Genomic DNA, 19,399 nt, shown 5'->3' with positions numbered 1-19,399 from the left:
GATAAAAGAAAGCCACACTTACTATGCACTAACAATAAATTTAAGGCATATGGACAAGAAAGCACTTTGGTCTACGTTGTGGGATACAGAGGTAATAAATGCTCTCTGTGGAACTCATATTCCTAAATAAATGTTTCTTTGTTTGGGGTATCAGCTGGCTTCTAAGAGATTTTCTAAGGTAGAAAATAATCCAGTGAGAAATTACCACTGTAGCAATAGCTATGGGAAAAAGATGCACCATTAGTAACAGATGTGGTTTCCATAACCCTGGCACCCAAGAGGTGGCAGTGCCAGGGGAGCAAGAGAGAGCAAGAAGACCATCTCATCCATTCCAACCAAGTATCTATAATTTATTTCAAAATTCGTAAAAAATGGTGGCTGAATGATAGAATGATAGATAAATGTGATAAAAATTCTTAATGATACAAGCAAGGCAGTGAATATGTGAGAGTTTACTGAGAATTATTTGAATATATCTGAAAATTTTCCTAGTAACATGTTGAAAGAAAAAAAAAAAACACAAAAAGGAAAGCATTCCAACAGGGCATGCAAACAGGACACACTTTTTGGAAAGCAGTTTTTTTAAAAGGGGTTTCATAACCACTCCACACTCAGATCAATGAGGCCATCTCCCCAAAGTAAATGAAGCTTGCAGCCGGCGAATGAATTCTCTTTAGGAAAGAGTCTCTGTGAGACCATCGGCAAGTGTAATTATACATCTAGGCTTATAGAGAAAACGGACCTTTCTTTAACTAAGGCAAAGGTAAACATTTAAAAAACAAACAGAAGTACATTAAGGCTAACAGATCCGCTTGCCCAAATGCAAATATAAACAGCTGCAGTGAGGGGAAGTGGGGAAGGGAGGTGGGGCAAAAGAGCTCTAACTGGATTTAGAGTAAAGCATATTTACTCATGGAACACAACTATGAATCACTGGAAAAGCAGTCAGTCTCAGGACAGGCAGAAGAAAGGGTGTGTGCAACCTGCCAACGTCTGGTGCAAACAAGAGCAGAGTTGTATTTCCCCACATTCTTGCACAATGACTATAAAGTCTGGCCTGGAAGCATCTCTGTGCCTCTGAACAAGAGACAATTTCAGGTTTGTCCCTGAGGGTTATGCCTTGCATGCTACTCTCTACATGAAGCAGAGGAAAAACACACGTGCATCAGATGGAACCTGATATCACATGAGCACCAAACATAAGTCAAAAAACATATTCACTTTTTTCTTAAGAAATACTGATTGAGCCAAGGCAGGGATGCATTTGTCTACTGAGCTTTTCCATTTATAAGAGTCCAATCTCTTTAGGGTCTGTGGTTTATTCTTTGTGTTCTGGAATATGACTAAAACAGGGAGTTGTTCCTATCCCAGGAAACAAGTTTTGAAAAATGTGAAATAATTTGAAGCCGGTCCTACAAGACAATTTTAAAGGTAAGTCTGAGAAATGGTCATTCCAGATAATGCTTTTAAAAAAATATGATTGAAATGGAATCACTTTTTGGGCCGGCAGGGGAACACATAGCAGAGTGAGGAAAAAATGTGGACTCCAACCAAAATGTCTCAGTTTGCATTCTGTTACTTACTAACTGTGTGGCCTTAGGAGAATGACTTTTGTTCTTAATTTCTTAGCTTCATTGTCTTTAAAATACAGATAAGAATGAGAATGTGAGGTTAAATGAGTTAATACATGCAATGTGATTAAGGCTGTGTCTGGTAGTTAACTGTGTTAGTTGCTATCATTACCCATATTATCAAACCAAAAAACATATCCAGTGTAGCCAGTCACTTCCTCCCACACACACTTATTTCTACAAACTGAACAGATAGGATCCTGAGCACATGTTGACACTCTCTGAGTCTTCTTTCACTGAGGCGCCTTCTGATTTATCTTAACTTCCATTGCAGTAACTCCTTGTAGCCTGGCTTCCTCCCCTATTACTTGCTGAAATTGTTTTGGTTAGAGTCACTAAAGATTTTCTGCTAAGTTCAGTGATTTATTTTGTTTTTTATGCTTAATCATTCCTCAGTATTTAACACTTTTAATGAACTCCCCCTTTTGAAATGCATTCCCTTCTTGGCTTTAATATAACAATTCTTTTTTCAGGCTTTCTTTTTGTCTCCTCCTTCTGTCTTTAATGATTCCTTCTCTTCTGCCCATCCCTAAAGTACTGCCAGGCCTAGGGTCTCTACTTTGTGTTTTTCTTCATGATCTCAGATAGATAGATTAACGGCTTTTTACAACTATCTAAGTAGGGTGATAACTTATTTTTCTATTTCAGATTTTAATCCTAAACTCCTGTACAGCATTTCCAACAACTTGCAAGAGTAATCTGTTTGAATTTCCAATAAATCTTAACTTAAAATGTTTAAAAGTAAAGCTATTATCTTATTTATCTGAACTTATTTTTTCTCCTCTATTTGCTATCTCAGTTAATGAAATATGACCCTCTACCTGATCTTCCAAGAGAGAAATTTAGGACTCACCATGATTTTTTTTTCATCTTTAATCTTTATATTTAATTTGTTACAGACCCTATCAATTGTTCTTGAGGCACCATCTCTCAGTCCTTTTTTCTTTTTCCATTTCACTACTACCTGTAGGAATAAAGCCTTGAAGGAGTTGCTGGATCACTCTAAGTCTCAGTTTGAGCATCTGTAAAATGAGGATAATAAGAGCATCTACCTCATAAGGTTGAATGAGAAAATGTATTTTAGTTCTTATTTCAGAGCCTAGTTAATCTTCAGTGAATGATCACCATATGCTAGGTTCTCAAAATCTTTTGCTTTTACTCTGTATTTGAATAGATTTTTAATGAATAACCTTGTATCCCACACAGCCATCAAATATATGAACAGCACATTCAATAAAGTTTAATAAATGAGTTCATGAATGAAGACAATGAATTTGAATTTTCTACTCACAACTACAGGGAAAGTGCACAGACTTGGCTTTGGATGAACAGGAAGGCTAGAGGAAGACAGTTATGGGGTACAAACTCAGGTCTTTGAAAATCACTGCTGTGCACTATGACACATTCCAGGGACACAGTTCTGGTTAAAGGCTACTGTCATAAACAAGAGGACCATTAAATAACAAAACAGTCAGGATAGAAAAAATGTTATTTTTCAAGCTCTGTGCATATCACAGGCAAGGTCTGGATGCCAGCCAAGGCACTGCAATCAGAGAAGAATATTCTTGCAGGGAGCTAGGGAAAGAGAAAATGTGCTTGACAGTTAGGGTCCAGAGAGGACACACTCTATTTTTTCAAATGCGTACTTCTCCTTTCTTTTAGAAATGTTACTGAGAAGGTTGTTTCTATACACATCCATTTAGTAACTAAGATCTTGCTAATGATACCTGTTGATTCCAATTTATATTATCGTACAAATAATGGCCACATTAATTCATCATTATTATAGGTACAGTATGTATTTTGGTTTAGGAAAATCCAATTCTAACCACCAAGCCAGTCATTTTCTAATAAGAGATGGCTTTAGGCTGCAGAGTACTTCATCTAAAATTTTCTTTTAAAGTATATGACAAAATATTTGACATGCATTTCCAATTTTGGCCAACAAGGAGCAACAAGGACTAGACACACCCTACCACCTACAGCAACCTCAAACAAAGCTTTAGACAAAATAAATGAAACAATGGTTTTCAAGACACTAGACACAGGCAATAAAAAAAATATTGCCTGAGAGATGGAAAACAAATGAGGCAAACCCTACACCTACTTAACTGCCTTGAGAAAATGTTCACATCATGATGTATAGAGATCCCAGACAGATTCTGGCAGAATCCCTTTGAGGAGATGGAGCTGAGAATCCAGGCAATCAAGGCAATGATTATTCAAAGGACAGGGTCCTGGGAAGGAGATAACTATACAGAAATAAGTCTGGCGTTCTGTGGATAGTAACCCTTGAGAAATCAGCAGAGTACTGATTGGCACATGTACATGAAGAAAAGTACCCAAGACTGGGAAAGACCTACCCAAGAGGATGAGAGAAAAGAGTGCCTGCTGTTTATTTTGGGCCAGGATAGTGACTGCTCCTAACAATCACAATGCAAAACCTCACAATTTATAGGACATTGGGTAGAATGTTTAGAAAGGTCTTGCCTCAGTAGTATAGAATAATAAGACTAATAAATGTTTTTCTGATCCTACTCAACAAGTCTTAAAGGCAAGACCCTGAAATCATACTGTTTCCAAACAACAAAATCATAGCAGAGAAAAGAGTCAGAGAATATTTATAAGAATACAAAAAATATCCAACAACCAATATATCCAAACAAAGATTAAAAGGCACAGAAAGAAGCAGGAAAATATGAACCTAAATTAGGAGAAAAATTCTGACCCAGAATTGACAAAAATGTTAGAATTAGCAGAGAAAGATATTAAAACAGATATTATAATTATATCCCAGATGTTCAAAAGACAGGAAACATGGAAGATATAAAAGACCCACATAAACTTCTGGAGGAAAAAATTACATCAGGAATGAAAAACATTCTACATGGGATTAATGAGATTTGCCATTATAGGAGAAAAGATGAGTAACCTTGAAAATACAGAAATAAAAACTAACCAAAGTTAAACATGCAGAGAGAGAAAAAAAAAAGAAATATCGAAAGTAAAAAAAAAGAGCATCAGTGAACTGTGGAATATCTGCAAGTGGCCCAACAGGTGTGGCTGCAATTCCTAAAAGTTGGGAAAAGAAAATATATTTAAAGAAATAATGGCTAGAACAGTTCCAAATTTGATGAATCCATAAACTCATGGATACAAGAAGCCCAAAGAGCCTCAAGCAAAAGAAATGTGAAGAGTGACACCAAGGCACATCATAATCAAATTGTTCAAAGCCAGTGACAGACTATCTTAAAAGTGGCAGGAGAATAAAAAGTACTCAGGAACAAAGATAAGGTTGACAGCATGTTTCTTGCTGAAACATTCAAGAAGGCAGTGAATCTGCAGCTTTAAATTAGAGAAAGAAAAAGACCTGTCAATCTAAAATTCCATACCCAGGGAAAGTATCTTTCAAAAAACAATGATGAAATATTTTTTCAGACATATAAAAAGCTAAAAATTTTAAATCCCCAGAGACACACAATACAAGAAAGTTTAAAGGAAGTCTTTCAACCAGAAGAATTCAAGTGTAAAAGGCTCTTCTTTTTTTAAAAAAAAATTATTTATGCATACAAGAGCTGGGGTACAGGTCAGAGATGCGGGGGATGAGAGGATCCATCAGAGACAGAGTGGGGAACAGAATAGGCAGACTGACTGAAATACACTGCTGAGGGGAGCAGGGAGCAGAGGGTGAGACAGGAGAGGTCTGCTGCACCATTTGGGTTGCTCCCTGGCCAGTTGGGGATGGAACTCGTGCTGCAGAGGCTGCGGATTGCTTCATAGTGCGGTGCTTAACCCCTTGTGCCATCAGGGAGGCCCAGAAAAGGCTCTTATACAATTTATTGTGCTAAATCTCAACTGGCATACAAGTGATCTGGTCTTGACTAGATTAATAAACTCACTAAGCACTAATTAATAAACTCACTAAGCATATACATTATAGTGCCATCTCTCAAGAACTTTGGTTCTTGTCCATCACATGTTCTATTTCACTGTCCATTAAAAAAAAAAGCTTTAGCTTTCCTTAAGTATTAGCAGAGTTCATTTAAAAGATAATAACAAATCATAACTTGTCTTTTTCAAAACTGCTCTTTAATTTTGCTAGTTTCTATTCCCTTATATTAACTAGACAAGGATGACAACCATGGTAATGATAAGAGCAATGATGTTATGGGAGCTGCATTTTAGAAAGACTAATCTGGCAGCTAGGCATTAGCTTGATTAGAGTTTGGAAGGACCAGAAGAGACACGCTAATTAGCTGTATTGAGAATGGAAACATGGGATGAACTTGAGAAACTCTTTAAAAAGAAAGACCCTCAGGGCCTGGTAACTGACTGGATATAGGAGATAATGAAGATGGTGACTCCAGAATTTAAAGCCTGAGTGAGAGGAAAATTGGGGTGCTATTAATGGAAGTAAGGAAGTAGAAGCTGGTTTGGGTTAATGAATCATGGTGGTGCAGTCCCTGTGGAAAAGCCAATCATCTGTCAAATAGTGTTTATACACAACTCTATTCCACATTCCTAACATCCCAGATATAGTATTTGCACTGTTACAGTGCTTGCTGCTTTTCATTTATTATCTATGACATAGTGAAATGTGAAGGCCCTAGAGTGTGAAAGGCGGCCTGGCACTGCAAGCAGCAGACATGTGACCTTCAGCAAGTCATCTAACCTCTCCAAGTCCCAGTTTCCCTACTACTGTACTTACATCAAAGAGTTGTGAGGATTAAGTAAAAACATGTTTAAAGCTCTTAGTATTATACCCCTAAAGACTAAGAACTCCAATAAATACAAGCTATCATTTTCATATCTGCTTCAAAGGGTCCCATTTGTCTCGGTGTTTTAAGAATTCCATTGTATTCTATTGATGTGGGAATAAGAGAATGGAGAGGCTTACTTTACTCCGAAAAATAATATTGTGAATCTTTAAATACTTGCATGTTAAAGTCAACTTTCTGACACTAGTTTTATAGGAAAACTTTTTTTTTTGTGGGACCCTCGCCAGTGGCCAAGGATCGAACTGGCACTGCAGAGGCTGCAGGCAGCCTCGCAACCCAGCGCTCAACCACTGCGCCACCAGGGGAGGCCCTATAGAAAACATTTGTTGAGAAAAATCTGAAGTCACTGCTGAGTGGAATTTTCAGGGAGGAAACAAAGATTTCCAGAAAATAGTAAAAGAAACAGGGAAAGTCTGACTTTTCCAAAGATTGCGACTTCTGACATGCTTCCTCACATTTAATACCTCAAAATGTAGGGAAAACATAAAGGCAGTAAAGCTTTAACAATGTGAAACATTTGATAAAATAATTGTAAAACTATGTCAATAATTTAGTGCTATCAGATTGTTGGCCTTGATGGTGAGACACAGGTTTATTTTTACTGGAGCATTAAAACTGGCCAATTACTTGAAATTCAAGACTAAACATTTAGTGGTGAAGCAGCTAAGGCCCTACAAAGAAAATTCTCTGGTTCTGTAATTTTATTATTATTGGGGGAAGTTATGCCATAAAAGTCGTTTATACACAGCATGATTGCAAAGCTTAAGAATCAAAAACTGCTTTGCAATGTGTTACCAAAAGTTAACTTATTTGCATTCTGTTTAGCCACTTCTGCAGAAAAAAAAAATTAACTGGGAACCTGATTTTTAAAATATAATTAAGATCAAAGCATCAAAATGGCTTAATGACAATTTTTTTTGTGTGTGTGCTAAAGGCACTGAACCTACTTTCAGTGATTTATTCTTGAAGAAATAGTATTATGGTTGGAATTTCTTTCCTGTTACTCTGCAGCTTTTCTTTAATAAAATTTTTTGCATAGAAGTACTGGAGTATAGGCCAGAGGTGTTGGGGGTGGTGGTGAGAGGACTCACCAGAGATGAGAGTGGTGAGCAGAACAGGCGGATGTACTGAAATACACTGCTGAGGGGAGCAGCGGGTGAGACAGGAGAGTCTGCTGTGCTATGTGGATCAACTCCATGGCCGGATCTAACTCAGGCTGTAGAGGTGATAGTGCTGAGACTTAACCCCTGGGCACCAGGGAGGCCCTCCACCAATTTTCTTTAGAGAGTTCCTGAACACCAGGGGTCAACATGTGCCAGGGAGAAGACAGTGTGGTTTACAAACTCCTCAAAAGTTACTTCTTGCTTTTGCAGCTTCTTGGAGGAACTCTGTTGTAGCTATTACTTGGGTTTTCAAACTTTCAGACAGAATTTACCAAATAAGGTTGGCTTATATAAAAACCTGATTTAAGTACCTATCAGGAACAGCATTAACAAGCAGTAATCTGCTTAAAAAAAAAAAAATCATAGGCAGACTACTCCAAAGAGCATAAACTAGTGTCCAGCAGACACTCAAAGACATCCACTTTGAGAACTGCATTTTTAATGTGAGGGCACGTTGCAGAAGTGCTGGCTGGGGGGATGACAGGATCAACCCTATACAATTAGAGCTTACAACCTACCCATTGAATATTATATCTAGGCAGATAAGCAAACTTTATCTCTGGATTTTGAATTTATCTAAAAATAAAGAAATTTAATCCTGTAAAAATAAAATAATGAACAATGAGATAGAGGAGACAGATGGAAATAGTCCCTGGTAGAGTCAGCCAGGCAATGATGGAGATGACTCAGCAACCTCAGGGACCTGTGACTCAGCCGATAATACAAGAGTATTAGCTTCATGACATGCATCTTAGTCATCCTCATAAAGGATCATTGTTTTGGAAAAGGGGCTCATAAACGGTGTGAAGCACTGATTTTATTTGATAAAAATTCAATTCTTTGCTCTGACAAAGCCAAGTTAACTGTGCCAGGGTCCATTTCACATAAATTCTGCCAATGAGTCAGACTATCACTTGCACATATGCCCTCCAACCTAGTATCTATTAAAGCTGCTATTAACTAAACCCAATGCCTGTGAATGGTCATTTAAGTAATGGGATTTAGTGAAAGTCCTAAGGAAACCAATATATATTGAGAAATGAAGTTTTAATTAGGAATGTGTAATCTCTTCAAGTAGAACAATGTCTTGATTTAACATCAGGCAGGTTAGAGTCTTATCGTTAATAATTTGTTGTTAATTTACCCCAAATAGCTACTAGCTGAAGTCATTACACTGTGATTTGCTTTGTGTGTTTTACTCCCACCCCGGTTCCCTATATATGTTTCGTCATAAGATTTATTATCTTTATCCACCCTTTCCCCCCCTCTTTTACTAGACAGCAAATTTAGTTTCTGTCATTCTCTGTGGAATAAAAGATTCCTTATCTCAATGAGATATTTCAGGTGGATAATTTCTAGCATAACTTCACATTAATGTCACAGTAATTGAGTTTTAAAAATGGACTCCAAAATAATTCTTAAAACTTGAGTTAAAAACTTTAATAAGGTTTCAGGTTAATAACCATCAAGGATATTGGGCTTGGGGACTAGAAAAGGCTCTCGTGGTAGGTCAGTCAGCTATATGGTCCACATTAGGAACCGATCTGTGTAACTTTATCACGTCAGCTCAAGCTCTTGAATGGCTGACTCCAGGGACTACCAACTTGTGGCAGTGGATCCAGACAGTGCACTTAGGTGACCTTTGACCCATTACTGGACTGGGTCTCTGGAAACATCAGTTTTGGTATAACAGTTGTTCAAAACAGCTGTCTTGTGAAGTGGGGGGAAAAAGACTTTTGACCAATGAGGCAAATGTTACTGCTACTACCACTTGATGAGCTTAATGCTAGCTCAGCTATCAGCCCAGCAACTTCTGCATCAGCAGTCAAAAAGACTACCCTCATGGTCTAACAACTGCAGTTACTACAAAGCAGCTAATACTGAATCCTACTTAGAGTAAGATGAACTCTGCCTATATTCTTAACCCATGCTCACTAACAACTTCTAATCAGTTCTCAAGCTATACTTTTCTGCATCTCTGTAAACAGAAAGTAGGGCCTTTAAAGGCATCAATCTTATCTTCAATTACAATGGTATCTTTCAAAGCAGTGGTTCTTAAAAGTGTGACCTGACCCCCATTTCCGGGGGTTCTCAAGACACTTTCAGGGAGTCCTAAAAGTCAAAATTATTTTCTAGATGACTGGATCAAGAAGATGTGGTACATATACACCATGGAATATTAGTCAGCATTCCAAAAAGATAAACACATGCAATTTGCAGCAACATGGATGGCGCTGGAAGGGATCATGCTCAGCGAAATAAGCCAGAAAGAAAAAGAAAAATACCGGATGGTCTCACTCATAGCAGGAATCTAGAAAACTTAAATAAGGGACCAGGAAAATGAATAACTATAAGAAAGTGAAAATCAAAATCAACAAACAACTATGAACCAGAGACACTCTATGGGTGGTGGGGCGCGGGGAGGGGAGGGATTGGGGTCAAAATAAGGGGATTGCAATTGTATGGGGAATATAAAAATAAAATTTATTTAAAAAAAAGAAAATATATAAGATGAACAAGTTTCCTTATTAAAGCCCATTAGTTAAGAAAAAAAAAAAAGTCAAAACTATTTTCATAATACTAAGAAATTACTTGTCTTTTTCTGCTGTCATTCTCTCACAAGTACACAGTGGAATTTTCTAGATCTTACATGAAGTGAACACATATTAGGGTCTAGTATTCAAAAAAAAAATGTAGAGCTATTTCAAGTTTCTCAGTTTTAATTTTTAATATTATAAATATCAAGAGATATAGTTCAGAGAAACACAAGATTTTTAAGGTCATTAATTAATTTTTAGGTGGATAAAGCAGTCCCAAGACTAAGATGTTTTAAACTACTACTCTAAAGAGAACAATGAAAGCCCGTCTGTATGGGCCCCCCACAAATGCTTGCTACCCCAAGTGCTCTTTAGACATATATTTAATGGATGTTAGATCAGATGACCTCTATGTGGAATGAGTCAGCAAACTTAGTTGCCACAGGACACACTTAGTGGCATCACCATTAACTACCTTGTCTAAAGATCTGGGGTCACTGAAAACCAACTATGATTAAAAACTATTTCATAGAATTTGTTTGAGTAATAGTTACAACATAGATAAGCCTCTACTGTAGGAAGTTATATATTAACACATACTAAGGAAAGTTTTCACCTTATTACATGGGTAAAGTTGTTTTGCTTCAAGTAAACCAGAAGGTAAAAAATACACAAAACTGACATGTGACTGCAATTTGTATGCTCCTTTAAATAAAATTAGAAAACATGAAGTGATGCGTTTTTTAAAGTTATGCCAGGAACACAGTGTGGTTCTGTTTCTACAGAAAGTGTAATGTTTGGATGTAATAATCACAAATTATATGGCCTCGCCAGGCAGGTCTACAGAAACATAAGGAGAGTCTGTCTCTCCAGGTTTGCTTCCCATTCGTGTTAATATATGTTAAGTCACGTCACAAACCACAGTGTCTTTTGTAAACAGTAATCTAGGTAACACGTTAGTTACTTTTTGAGGGGAGATTATTTCCGAGGGCCTCAAAGTTCTAAATTAAAGTATGCTAATTCAAACACCAAAATACTGCTCTGTGGACGAAGGCACTCATCTGGATGGCATGCGCTGACATTTTAGACTGCTAAAAGAAAAGCTCTGGAATGTTAAGACAACGTCGAGGAACTGAAACACTAATAACACAGCGCCTTTATTAGCGGGCAAACTCTACCTTCAAGTATTAACATAAACAGCCAGTTGAGATACAATCTGTATGGCATATGAAGTTATTTTTGTTAGGAATGCATTTTTCAGACAGACAGCTTTCTAAAGATTCAGGTGAGCTTTAGAAAAATCTTTGGATGTAGTTTGGTTTTAGTGAATGTGCAGACTGAAGCTCAAGGCAATGGAAAAGATTTTTGTGGTATTCTATATAAAACCCATGAGTGAAACGTCAAGTTCACAGGAATGCATTTGTCAAAGATCTTAGTAAAACGTTAAATACCGAAAACAGATACCTGTAATGCAGTGACAGACCTCAACATGAAGGGTTCTCAGAAATATAAAACTGAAGTCTTCAATTAATTTTGCTTCCTATGTAGTATAAAATGTACCACTCAATGACTAGTAAGAAATAAAATCAGTAAGTCAATTTTTTCCAGTAATGAGATGCAAGGCAGATTTTTCAACTAACTGCAGATCTAGATAGATTAATATTTGGATCCAATCTTCATGATTTGTCTGTCCATTCTGGTCTTGGCACAAATCATTTATTTGGTCTTCATTAAATGTATTCAGGCTTTGGATAACCAATCTACCAGCACTAAAGTAGTCCTTGACATAATTCTACTTTCTGGGCTGGAAATACACAAGTTGCATATATTAGGTGACTAATATATGGCTAACTGAAAAAATGGCAAGCAGGATGGATAGAAGGATTGGAAACTAAAACTATGACTGAAACCATCAACACAGGACTATTGATGGGGGAATAGTAATTGCAGGAGTACAATCAATTATTTATGTCCTTGCTACTTAGTCATCTTTGAGAAATTGTCAGCATCATGAATTCTAGAATGGACAGCAGGCATGTCTGGATCCCTTCCCGAGGGAGTTACATACATGGCATGACTCAGATTAGAGGGGGAACTGGACAAGGGAGGAGGAAGGGAGCAAAGGAAAGATTGCAATAATCTTTGCTCTCCAAGACAGTGGTTCATTTTGAGCTAATGAAAGGCATGGGCAACAGGCCTCTCGCCTCGACCATGGTTTAACAAAAGGAGAGTCTGAAAGGTTCTGGTTCCTACTCTAGAAACATGTACCTGCTACAGAGAGTGTAAAGAAACAACAGCCTCAGTGGGAAAAGGATAAGTTGTTTAGGTATTGCCAGCACAGGAGTAGAAGCACTGTCTAAATCCAAGAACACGAAAGTCACTAGCAATGGCCACTATAATGAAAACAAAATAAACACTCTAGTGAAAAACATGATCATCAGTGCTGAGTTCACCTGCAATACGGCTAGGACCCAGTGGGCCACAATCATTTTTGAAATCCAGGACCTTACAGATATCATTCCCCCATTGCCAGCAGTCCTTTACACCTGTTTTCTTTCAGAATTTCAAGACACCAAAGCTTCCAATTGTTGATAATTTCAATGCCATTCTATGGTGAGTACAATGTATTTGTGTTGATTATTCTCTTCTAGATTCAGCAGAAATAAACTTAGCATGTGCTCACTTCTTCAGGGGGGGCTTAAGTGTAGAAAGTGGAAACCAAGGAACACTGTGCCTACTGCCCATTTCCATTTGTCCCAGAGCACCCCAACGCAAAACTCTCCTGAAGTTCTAACCTCTTAAATCCTGTTGCGTGCGAGCACCACCCATGCTCTGTCTTGGCATTCGAAGAGAAGTCCGCAGAGGTGTGTGTCTCTGCTCATCCAGGTAAGCAAGGTCCTCCAAGTGGGCAGAGCTTGTGGCTGACGAGACAGAAGAATTTAGTCAGAACAGGTAAGCTGAGAACACTTTCAATTAGTCTGCATCTCCCAAACTTTGGAATCAGAGCTTACTCCAGCATTTACATTAACCAAGAGTTTGCTAAGCTCAAAGTTATCATCAGTATCCAAGACAAGTGCCTGGGAAACGTCCAGTTTGTCTTCCGCTCCTTCCTGACTATTGCTTGACTGCCCGCTCGGGTCACAGAGCCCCAGACACAGGCTGCAACATTTCTCTTTGGCCACAAAGTCTTCATTTGACAAAAGTTCAGATATTTTATATTAACGCAGTTGACGCAATTATACCTGATTACAAAAATGATTATAGTTTTTGCTTCTTTTGGGTCACGAATCCCATTTGTAAAATAAGATATAAACATCATTAGTGGAGAAAATGGTTCTAAATTATATTAAGCTGTAAGAAAACCATGAAGTTCTAATTTTCAGTATTTTCCTTTCACAGTCAGGATAAAATATGAAAACATCCTAAAAAATTATTTTTTCAGCTATGTAAAAATACTATGCTGGGGATCAGTGCATCCAGTGACAAGTATGACAGCCTACTATGTGCCAGGCACTACTGCTGGTGCCCTCCCTGACTTAGGTGCCAGTTTACTTCTGGTATCTGAGTGGCTGGGAGGAAGTGAGTTTGGCGGGCAAGCTCTGGTGAATGTAGTATTATCCACATCCCCCCAACAATAAGACACAAATAAGAATGATACGAGGTAGATTGCGGTAAGTGCAACAGAGAGTCATAAAGTGATCTATGAGTTGAGAAGAGGAGAGAAAAATGGGGAAAACAGAGAAGAGGAAGAGAGAACAATTACAAGAAATACATATTTTTCTCATCTTTCAATTACTACCATTTGACTGGTGAGGAAACTAATCCAAAGAGGGTTTTTATTCTATAATCACATGGCAGGCAGCAAAAGACACCACTAATAGCCGCCTTCTACATACCCAGATGCTGCCTTTATGGCTGAGTTATATTGTTTCTCTTTGCTGATTTTGCTTCCTGTCATTTTCAGGAAGAAACAGCTGTATTTGTGCCTGTTAAATCTTTCCTCATAAAGGACTCACGGTTTTGATAAATCTAATGAGTATCTGTTACATAACAGCACATTTAGTGATTCAAAGTACTTATCAACAGAATCCCTCCAAAATAATTTTGAGCACATTAATTAGTTTTACATGTAACTACTCAGAAATATTTTTAAACAAGTAAAGCAAATACAAGGGTAAAATACTGAGTCAGGCAAAAAACTAAAAATTTGCTTTTTCCTCTTTAAAACAAATATATTATGTATATCACACGTATATTCAAGATATACAGTATGCATATTACATGTATATAATATTGATACATTTAATATGTATAGTAAGTATAATATACATAATACACACAGGTAAAATATAATGCAATATACATAATGTACACTTGTACCATATACATTAATGTATACACAATATACATACCATATAATATATAATGACATAATACATTTATACTTTTTAAAACCAAATAAGTGTTTAATCTAAAAAAAAAATCAAAGCCTTCATTTCACTTGCTACTGTAAGACTGGACATAAATCTGTACTTGCCAAGAGGTCCTATAACCTTAAACAGAGAAACGTAATATCTATTGTGCAAAAAGAGAAGCAATCAACTCAACAAATAAAAACCTCAGTTCATACTGTGGACACAAGACAGTAAAGATTATTTGAGATTTACAATGAATATGGACACACCAGCCTGCCAGTTTAAAATGCCACTTTGCTTCTGAATGTCTGAATCATGAAAGTTGCAGTGAGAACAACTAGAGAGAAACTGATATCCTCAAAACAAGTAGTATGTGAGTTTCTACTAAAAATCAAACAGGGAAAATTAAAGTCACTTTTCATGAATATTTAAAAGAAATACTAGAGAATCAGCTTCATTGCTTGAAAATATTAGATTCTAATTTATCACAAATGACCAATCTGAGTAGGCAAAAGGGGAAAAACACCTAAGATGACCTTTTTCTGGCAGCTGAGCCTCAACTGCATGATTGCCATTAAATACAGGGAGAGCACTTCTGTATGTGCAAAACTGTACCACGTGTTAACATTTATAGAAGATGACATGGTTGTTTGCTTCGAAGGTGTTTTATAAACCACTTTTGTGACCACTGATATGTATTACCTTGTCAGATAGCTGATTATAAATGAACTTCTCTATGAAAACCAAGAAGCAAGAGAGGAGGAGGAGGAGACATCCTAGGTTTTTCTCTCAGCACAAGGAAATAAGCATGACAGGAAACACACAAATCTCCACCCAAGCAAGTAAGTTGTTTATGGTGTTTGACCTTCAGTAATGACATTCATTCATTAGCTTGTCCATTCACTTACTCATTAATAACCACAATATAATCTTTATAAAAGACGTCAGCACTGTAACATAACAGAATACCTCTGCCATGGATCTAAGCAATTTCTAGGAAAGAAGAAAGATGAGAAAGAGTCATTGCTAAACCAAGTGTCTATGAAATATAATGGTTACACTTTTTAGGGTGCATTATTTTAAAATCTTCCAAAGACATTTTTAGAATGAAATGCTTGAATCAGCTTGTATAACCAACTCTGAAATATCCAGCAGGTCCACTGACACTTTGGGCTAGTGAACATGAAGAATGCCAGGTCTGACCCCTGATGACCTAGCTCTCTATTTTAACTTGATCTTCACTTCGTTATATTATTGAGTGAATCCACTTTTCTCACTTAAATGAGATCATGTGAGGTAAGAATTCTTTATAAAAGATCTCTTGGCAGGCTGAATACCTACAGTCTGACGATCACTATTCACACATACAGTATTCGACATTCTATAATGCTAATGTCCTTTTGCTCAATTATGGGAAGAAAAGTATATATATTTTGAAAGTATATATATTTGAAAGTATATATATTTTCTCTTTCCTATCTTAGTTGCCTGGGTCTACTGGAAACCCAGACAAAAGGAACTTACCTATCTAAATGATTTCTATAAGGAAATAAATGTCTTTTAAAGCTAGTCTAGGGATCTTAAACCAAGAAAGGGAAGTTAAATACCATTTTACAGGAGAGGGAGAAAGGAGGAAGAGTGAGAACACATCAGAGGAATAAAAGATAACCTTGATCTCTGCATTCTGAAATGGCAACTGTCCAGAATAGGTAACTAATCCCTCATTATAAAACACTGGGGCAATGATTTAACACCTTACTCATTGGTATTCTAAGTTGGTTAGCAAATTAACTTTCTAATGTTTGATATAATTCCTCCTGCTTTAATTAAAGTCTATCTTCTTTTGTTTGGTTTTTGTCATTGTGCAGCCTCCCCAAAAAGGGAGGCCTCTTTGAGCTCAGAATTTAAGCATCAGCTGAGCAGGTTCCTCCACACAGAGCTGGTTTCAGCCTTGTGGTGCTTTTCCTCCAAGCCTCAGCGGTTTAATCAGCCAACTCAGTCTCACAGGTAGAGGTAGCTGCTGCAGGCAGTTGCTAAATCTGTGATGCTTCAATGTTCTCTTTTTTCCTTTTTCAGTTCTTTAAAACCTAGTTACACCTCTTTACGTGCTGAATTTTTTGAACAATAACTTGTTTCTGTTGCCTGGCTAGCCCCCGAGTGATACAACATAGAAAATAAATGACTAGCCATCCTTTTCGCATGTGATGCTGATAATAAAGCAGTATCACAGAAAGTGGATGTGGACGGGATCTCCCAGGTCATCGAGTCCAGAAGTCAGCAAATTGTGCCCTGTGGATGAAATCTGGTCTTTTTGTAAATGAAGTCGTGCTGGATCACAACCTTACCTGTCTGTCTGGATATTCATAAACAACTATGAATATCCAATGTTGTGATAGAGACCATATGGCCTGTAAAGACTAAAATACCTGCCAGGTGGCCTTTTAACAACAAATGTGTTGACCCCAATCTAGTGAAATCCCCTCATTTTGCCGGAGACAGTGGAGGAACGTGTCTAAAGTGAATCAGTTTATCACAGTAGAGCAAGGCCTTGGAACCAACTACCATAACTCAGTCCAGAGAGGCAGGGCGTTATTTGCACTGTGCCTCCCTCCTCTTTTAAAGCTAGACAGATCTAATACTTTCTTAAAAGGCTTATTTTCATCCCTTATTCATCTTTGTCACTTTCCCTCAACTCTGTTTTTTTATGGCTTAACAGAGCAAAAATCAAACTTAAGCAACAAAGGTCTTGCTAAATGCAATGTAAAGGCACCCAATTCTCATAGACTAATAAATCATTGCACTTCACACATTTTCCACAGTAAGAAACAGAAGATCAAAAGTTGTAACTTGGTTATTTTTAAAGTTGATAAACTGAAGAGTAACAGGAAAAGATCAAGAACAATGAGACTCTTTTGTTCACATTAAAACAATAGTCAAGGAAGCTTAACAGCTGGATGAGGGACAGAAGTTCTTATAGTGATATTAATGGCATGCCATACAACTTTAAAATAATGTCCTTTTACTAAAAGTGATTATGCGTGACAATACACTAAACTGATTTGACAAGTTTTAACAATAGGAGAATGCATATTTCATTAATAGTAAGCAGAATGATACAGAAACATAACATGGAGTGAAGCAAAAAGCTGTGTTATTAAGCTTAATGTCTTTTTAAAAAAATCTATGAAGTCTCTAAGTGAATTAATCTAAAGGAGACCTGTACTTTTGAGATTTAAATGAACAATTATATAATCTATTTTAATTTCTTTGTGTTTAAAAAATCTTCTGGCATACTTAGCTAGAGCCTTAGTTCCACATGTTAAACTTCTCAGATTCAATGAAAAGCAATTGGCACTTTTGCAAAATGTAATTGTTCAGTGTGAAAGTTCACTAATCTTTATCATAGTTTTCTTAGGATTGTTCTATTGCTTTATTTCACAAAGCCAAGAAATACAGTAAATAAATTCTGAAATGAGCACATTTCTCAATTTCAGACAGATGACATTAGAAGAAAAAGACAAATACTGCAATCACTGAGTGGAATGGATGGTTTATTCCTTCACAAATTCAAATGCTCATCGGCAAATTAAGAAAGGCAGAAATATTCAGTATAAAGCCCAGGTCTCTGAGGCCTGGTTCAGGACTTAGCAAATGGGGAACTACTGCTTTTTCTTTTTTTTTTTTTTTAAAGATTTATTTATTTATACAAGCACTGGGTACAGTCAGAAGCGCGGGAGGGTGAGAGAATTCACCAGAGCCAGAGCGGGGAGCAGAGCAGGCAGAAGGACCCAAGTACACTGCTGAGGGGAGCAGCAGGGGGCAGGAGAAGTCTGCGCGAGCCATGCGGGACCCTCCTCTAGTGGCCAGGGAGCGGCCGGGGATCAAATCAGCGCTGCAGAGGCTGCGGGCAGCTTCGCAACCCAGAGCTCAACCACTGTGCCACCGGGGAGGCCCAGGGAACTGCTGCTTTAATAGGACTTGCAATGAACTTACATTTTGTGTTACCTGAATCTGGTAGAAAATTCATTTTGTTTTTATTTGATCAATTAATGTCTTTCTGTTATCTCTGAATTTATCAAAAATTTATCAAACGATCCGATTTTTTTTTTTTTGCTGCCATCTTATTAAATCATTGTTTTCCTAAATCTTACTTTCAGTTTCTCTTGGCTTCATTGTTTTAAAAATTCCTGTCCCTTCAAACACATACTTAAAGGCAAACGAGGCAAAAGGGAAAGACCAGCCAAGAGACCTGGGGTTCTGTAAGCTGTGGTCCTTTGCTTTATTAATTGTATGTGGCTGAATTGGCCTCATGGGCACTTGAATTTGCATGTTATTTTCTGAGAAAGTCTTTGTCAATACCTTATCTTACTCTTAATCAAAATTTGCTCAGGCTATACTTCTCTGCTTCCCTGACTGATCCCATAGTAGCATTTAATTGCTTCTGCCTTTCAGCAACCCCCTCAAATATTGCTAATGAGAACTTGTGTTATTCAGCTAGTTGTCTGCATGTCCCTCTTCCCTTACTAGATTACAGTAGGTACCTGAGGGCAAGAAAGAAACGTCTGATATATTTTTGATAACCCCAATCCTTCAGAGAAAATCAGAATGCCCTGCACACAGTGCCCACTCTGGATGTGAATTTCAGACTAGTCCTACTCAGATCATGCCATCTGTCTGGCTCTCCCCTCATCCTCCTCCCTGCTCTGCCTAATGCTCAACAGACATCATGATAGTAATATGCATGGTGCATATTTTTATTATTTTTATTCTATAAAAATAATCATTATTTTTTTTTCTATAGCACATGTCACTTTCTATTCTACTACACAGACACTTAATATGCTTATTTTTCTTCCCCAGTTAGAACATAAGCTC

At 37.4% G+C, this 19,399-nt stretch overlaps 1 protein-coding gene across 9 annotated transcripts in view; it reads right to left on the bottom strand.

Annotated features, from left to right (window-relative positions):
* Positions 1-19,399, bottom strand: part of TANC2 (tetratricopeptide repeat, ankyrin repeat and coiled-coil containing 2) — a 306,929-nt gene that overhangs the window by 93,713 nt on the left and 193,817 nt on the right. For all 9 annotated transcript variants that reach the window (XM_037494899.2, XM_037494901.2, XM_054689747.1 and 6 more), the window contains one exon: positions 12,905-13,030. In XM_037494899.2, the coding sequence (XP_037350796.1) occupies positions 12,905-13,030 (126 nt within the window). The remainder of the gene's footprint in view (positions 1-12,904; positions 13,031-19,399) is intronic.

This window comes from Talpa occidentalis, unplaced genomic scaffold, assembly GCF_014898055.3.
Source record: "Talpa occidentalis isolate TD23 unplaced genomic scaffold, MPIMG_talOcc4v2.1 talOcc4.7, whole genome shotgun sequence".
In the NCBI taxonomy this organism is placed as follows: domain Eukaryota; kingdom Metazoa; phylum Chordata; class Mammalia; order Eulipotyphla; family Talpidae; genus Talpa; species Talpa occidentalis.
This window is presented reverse-complemented; position numbering and strand designations above follow the sequence as displayed.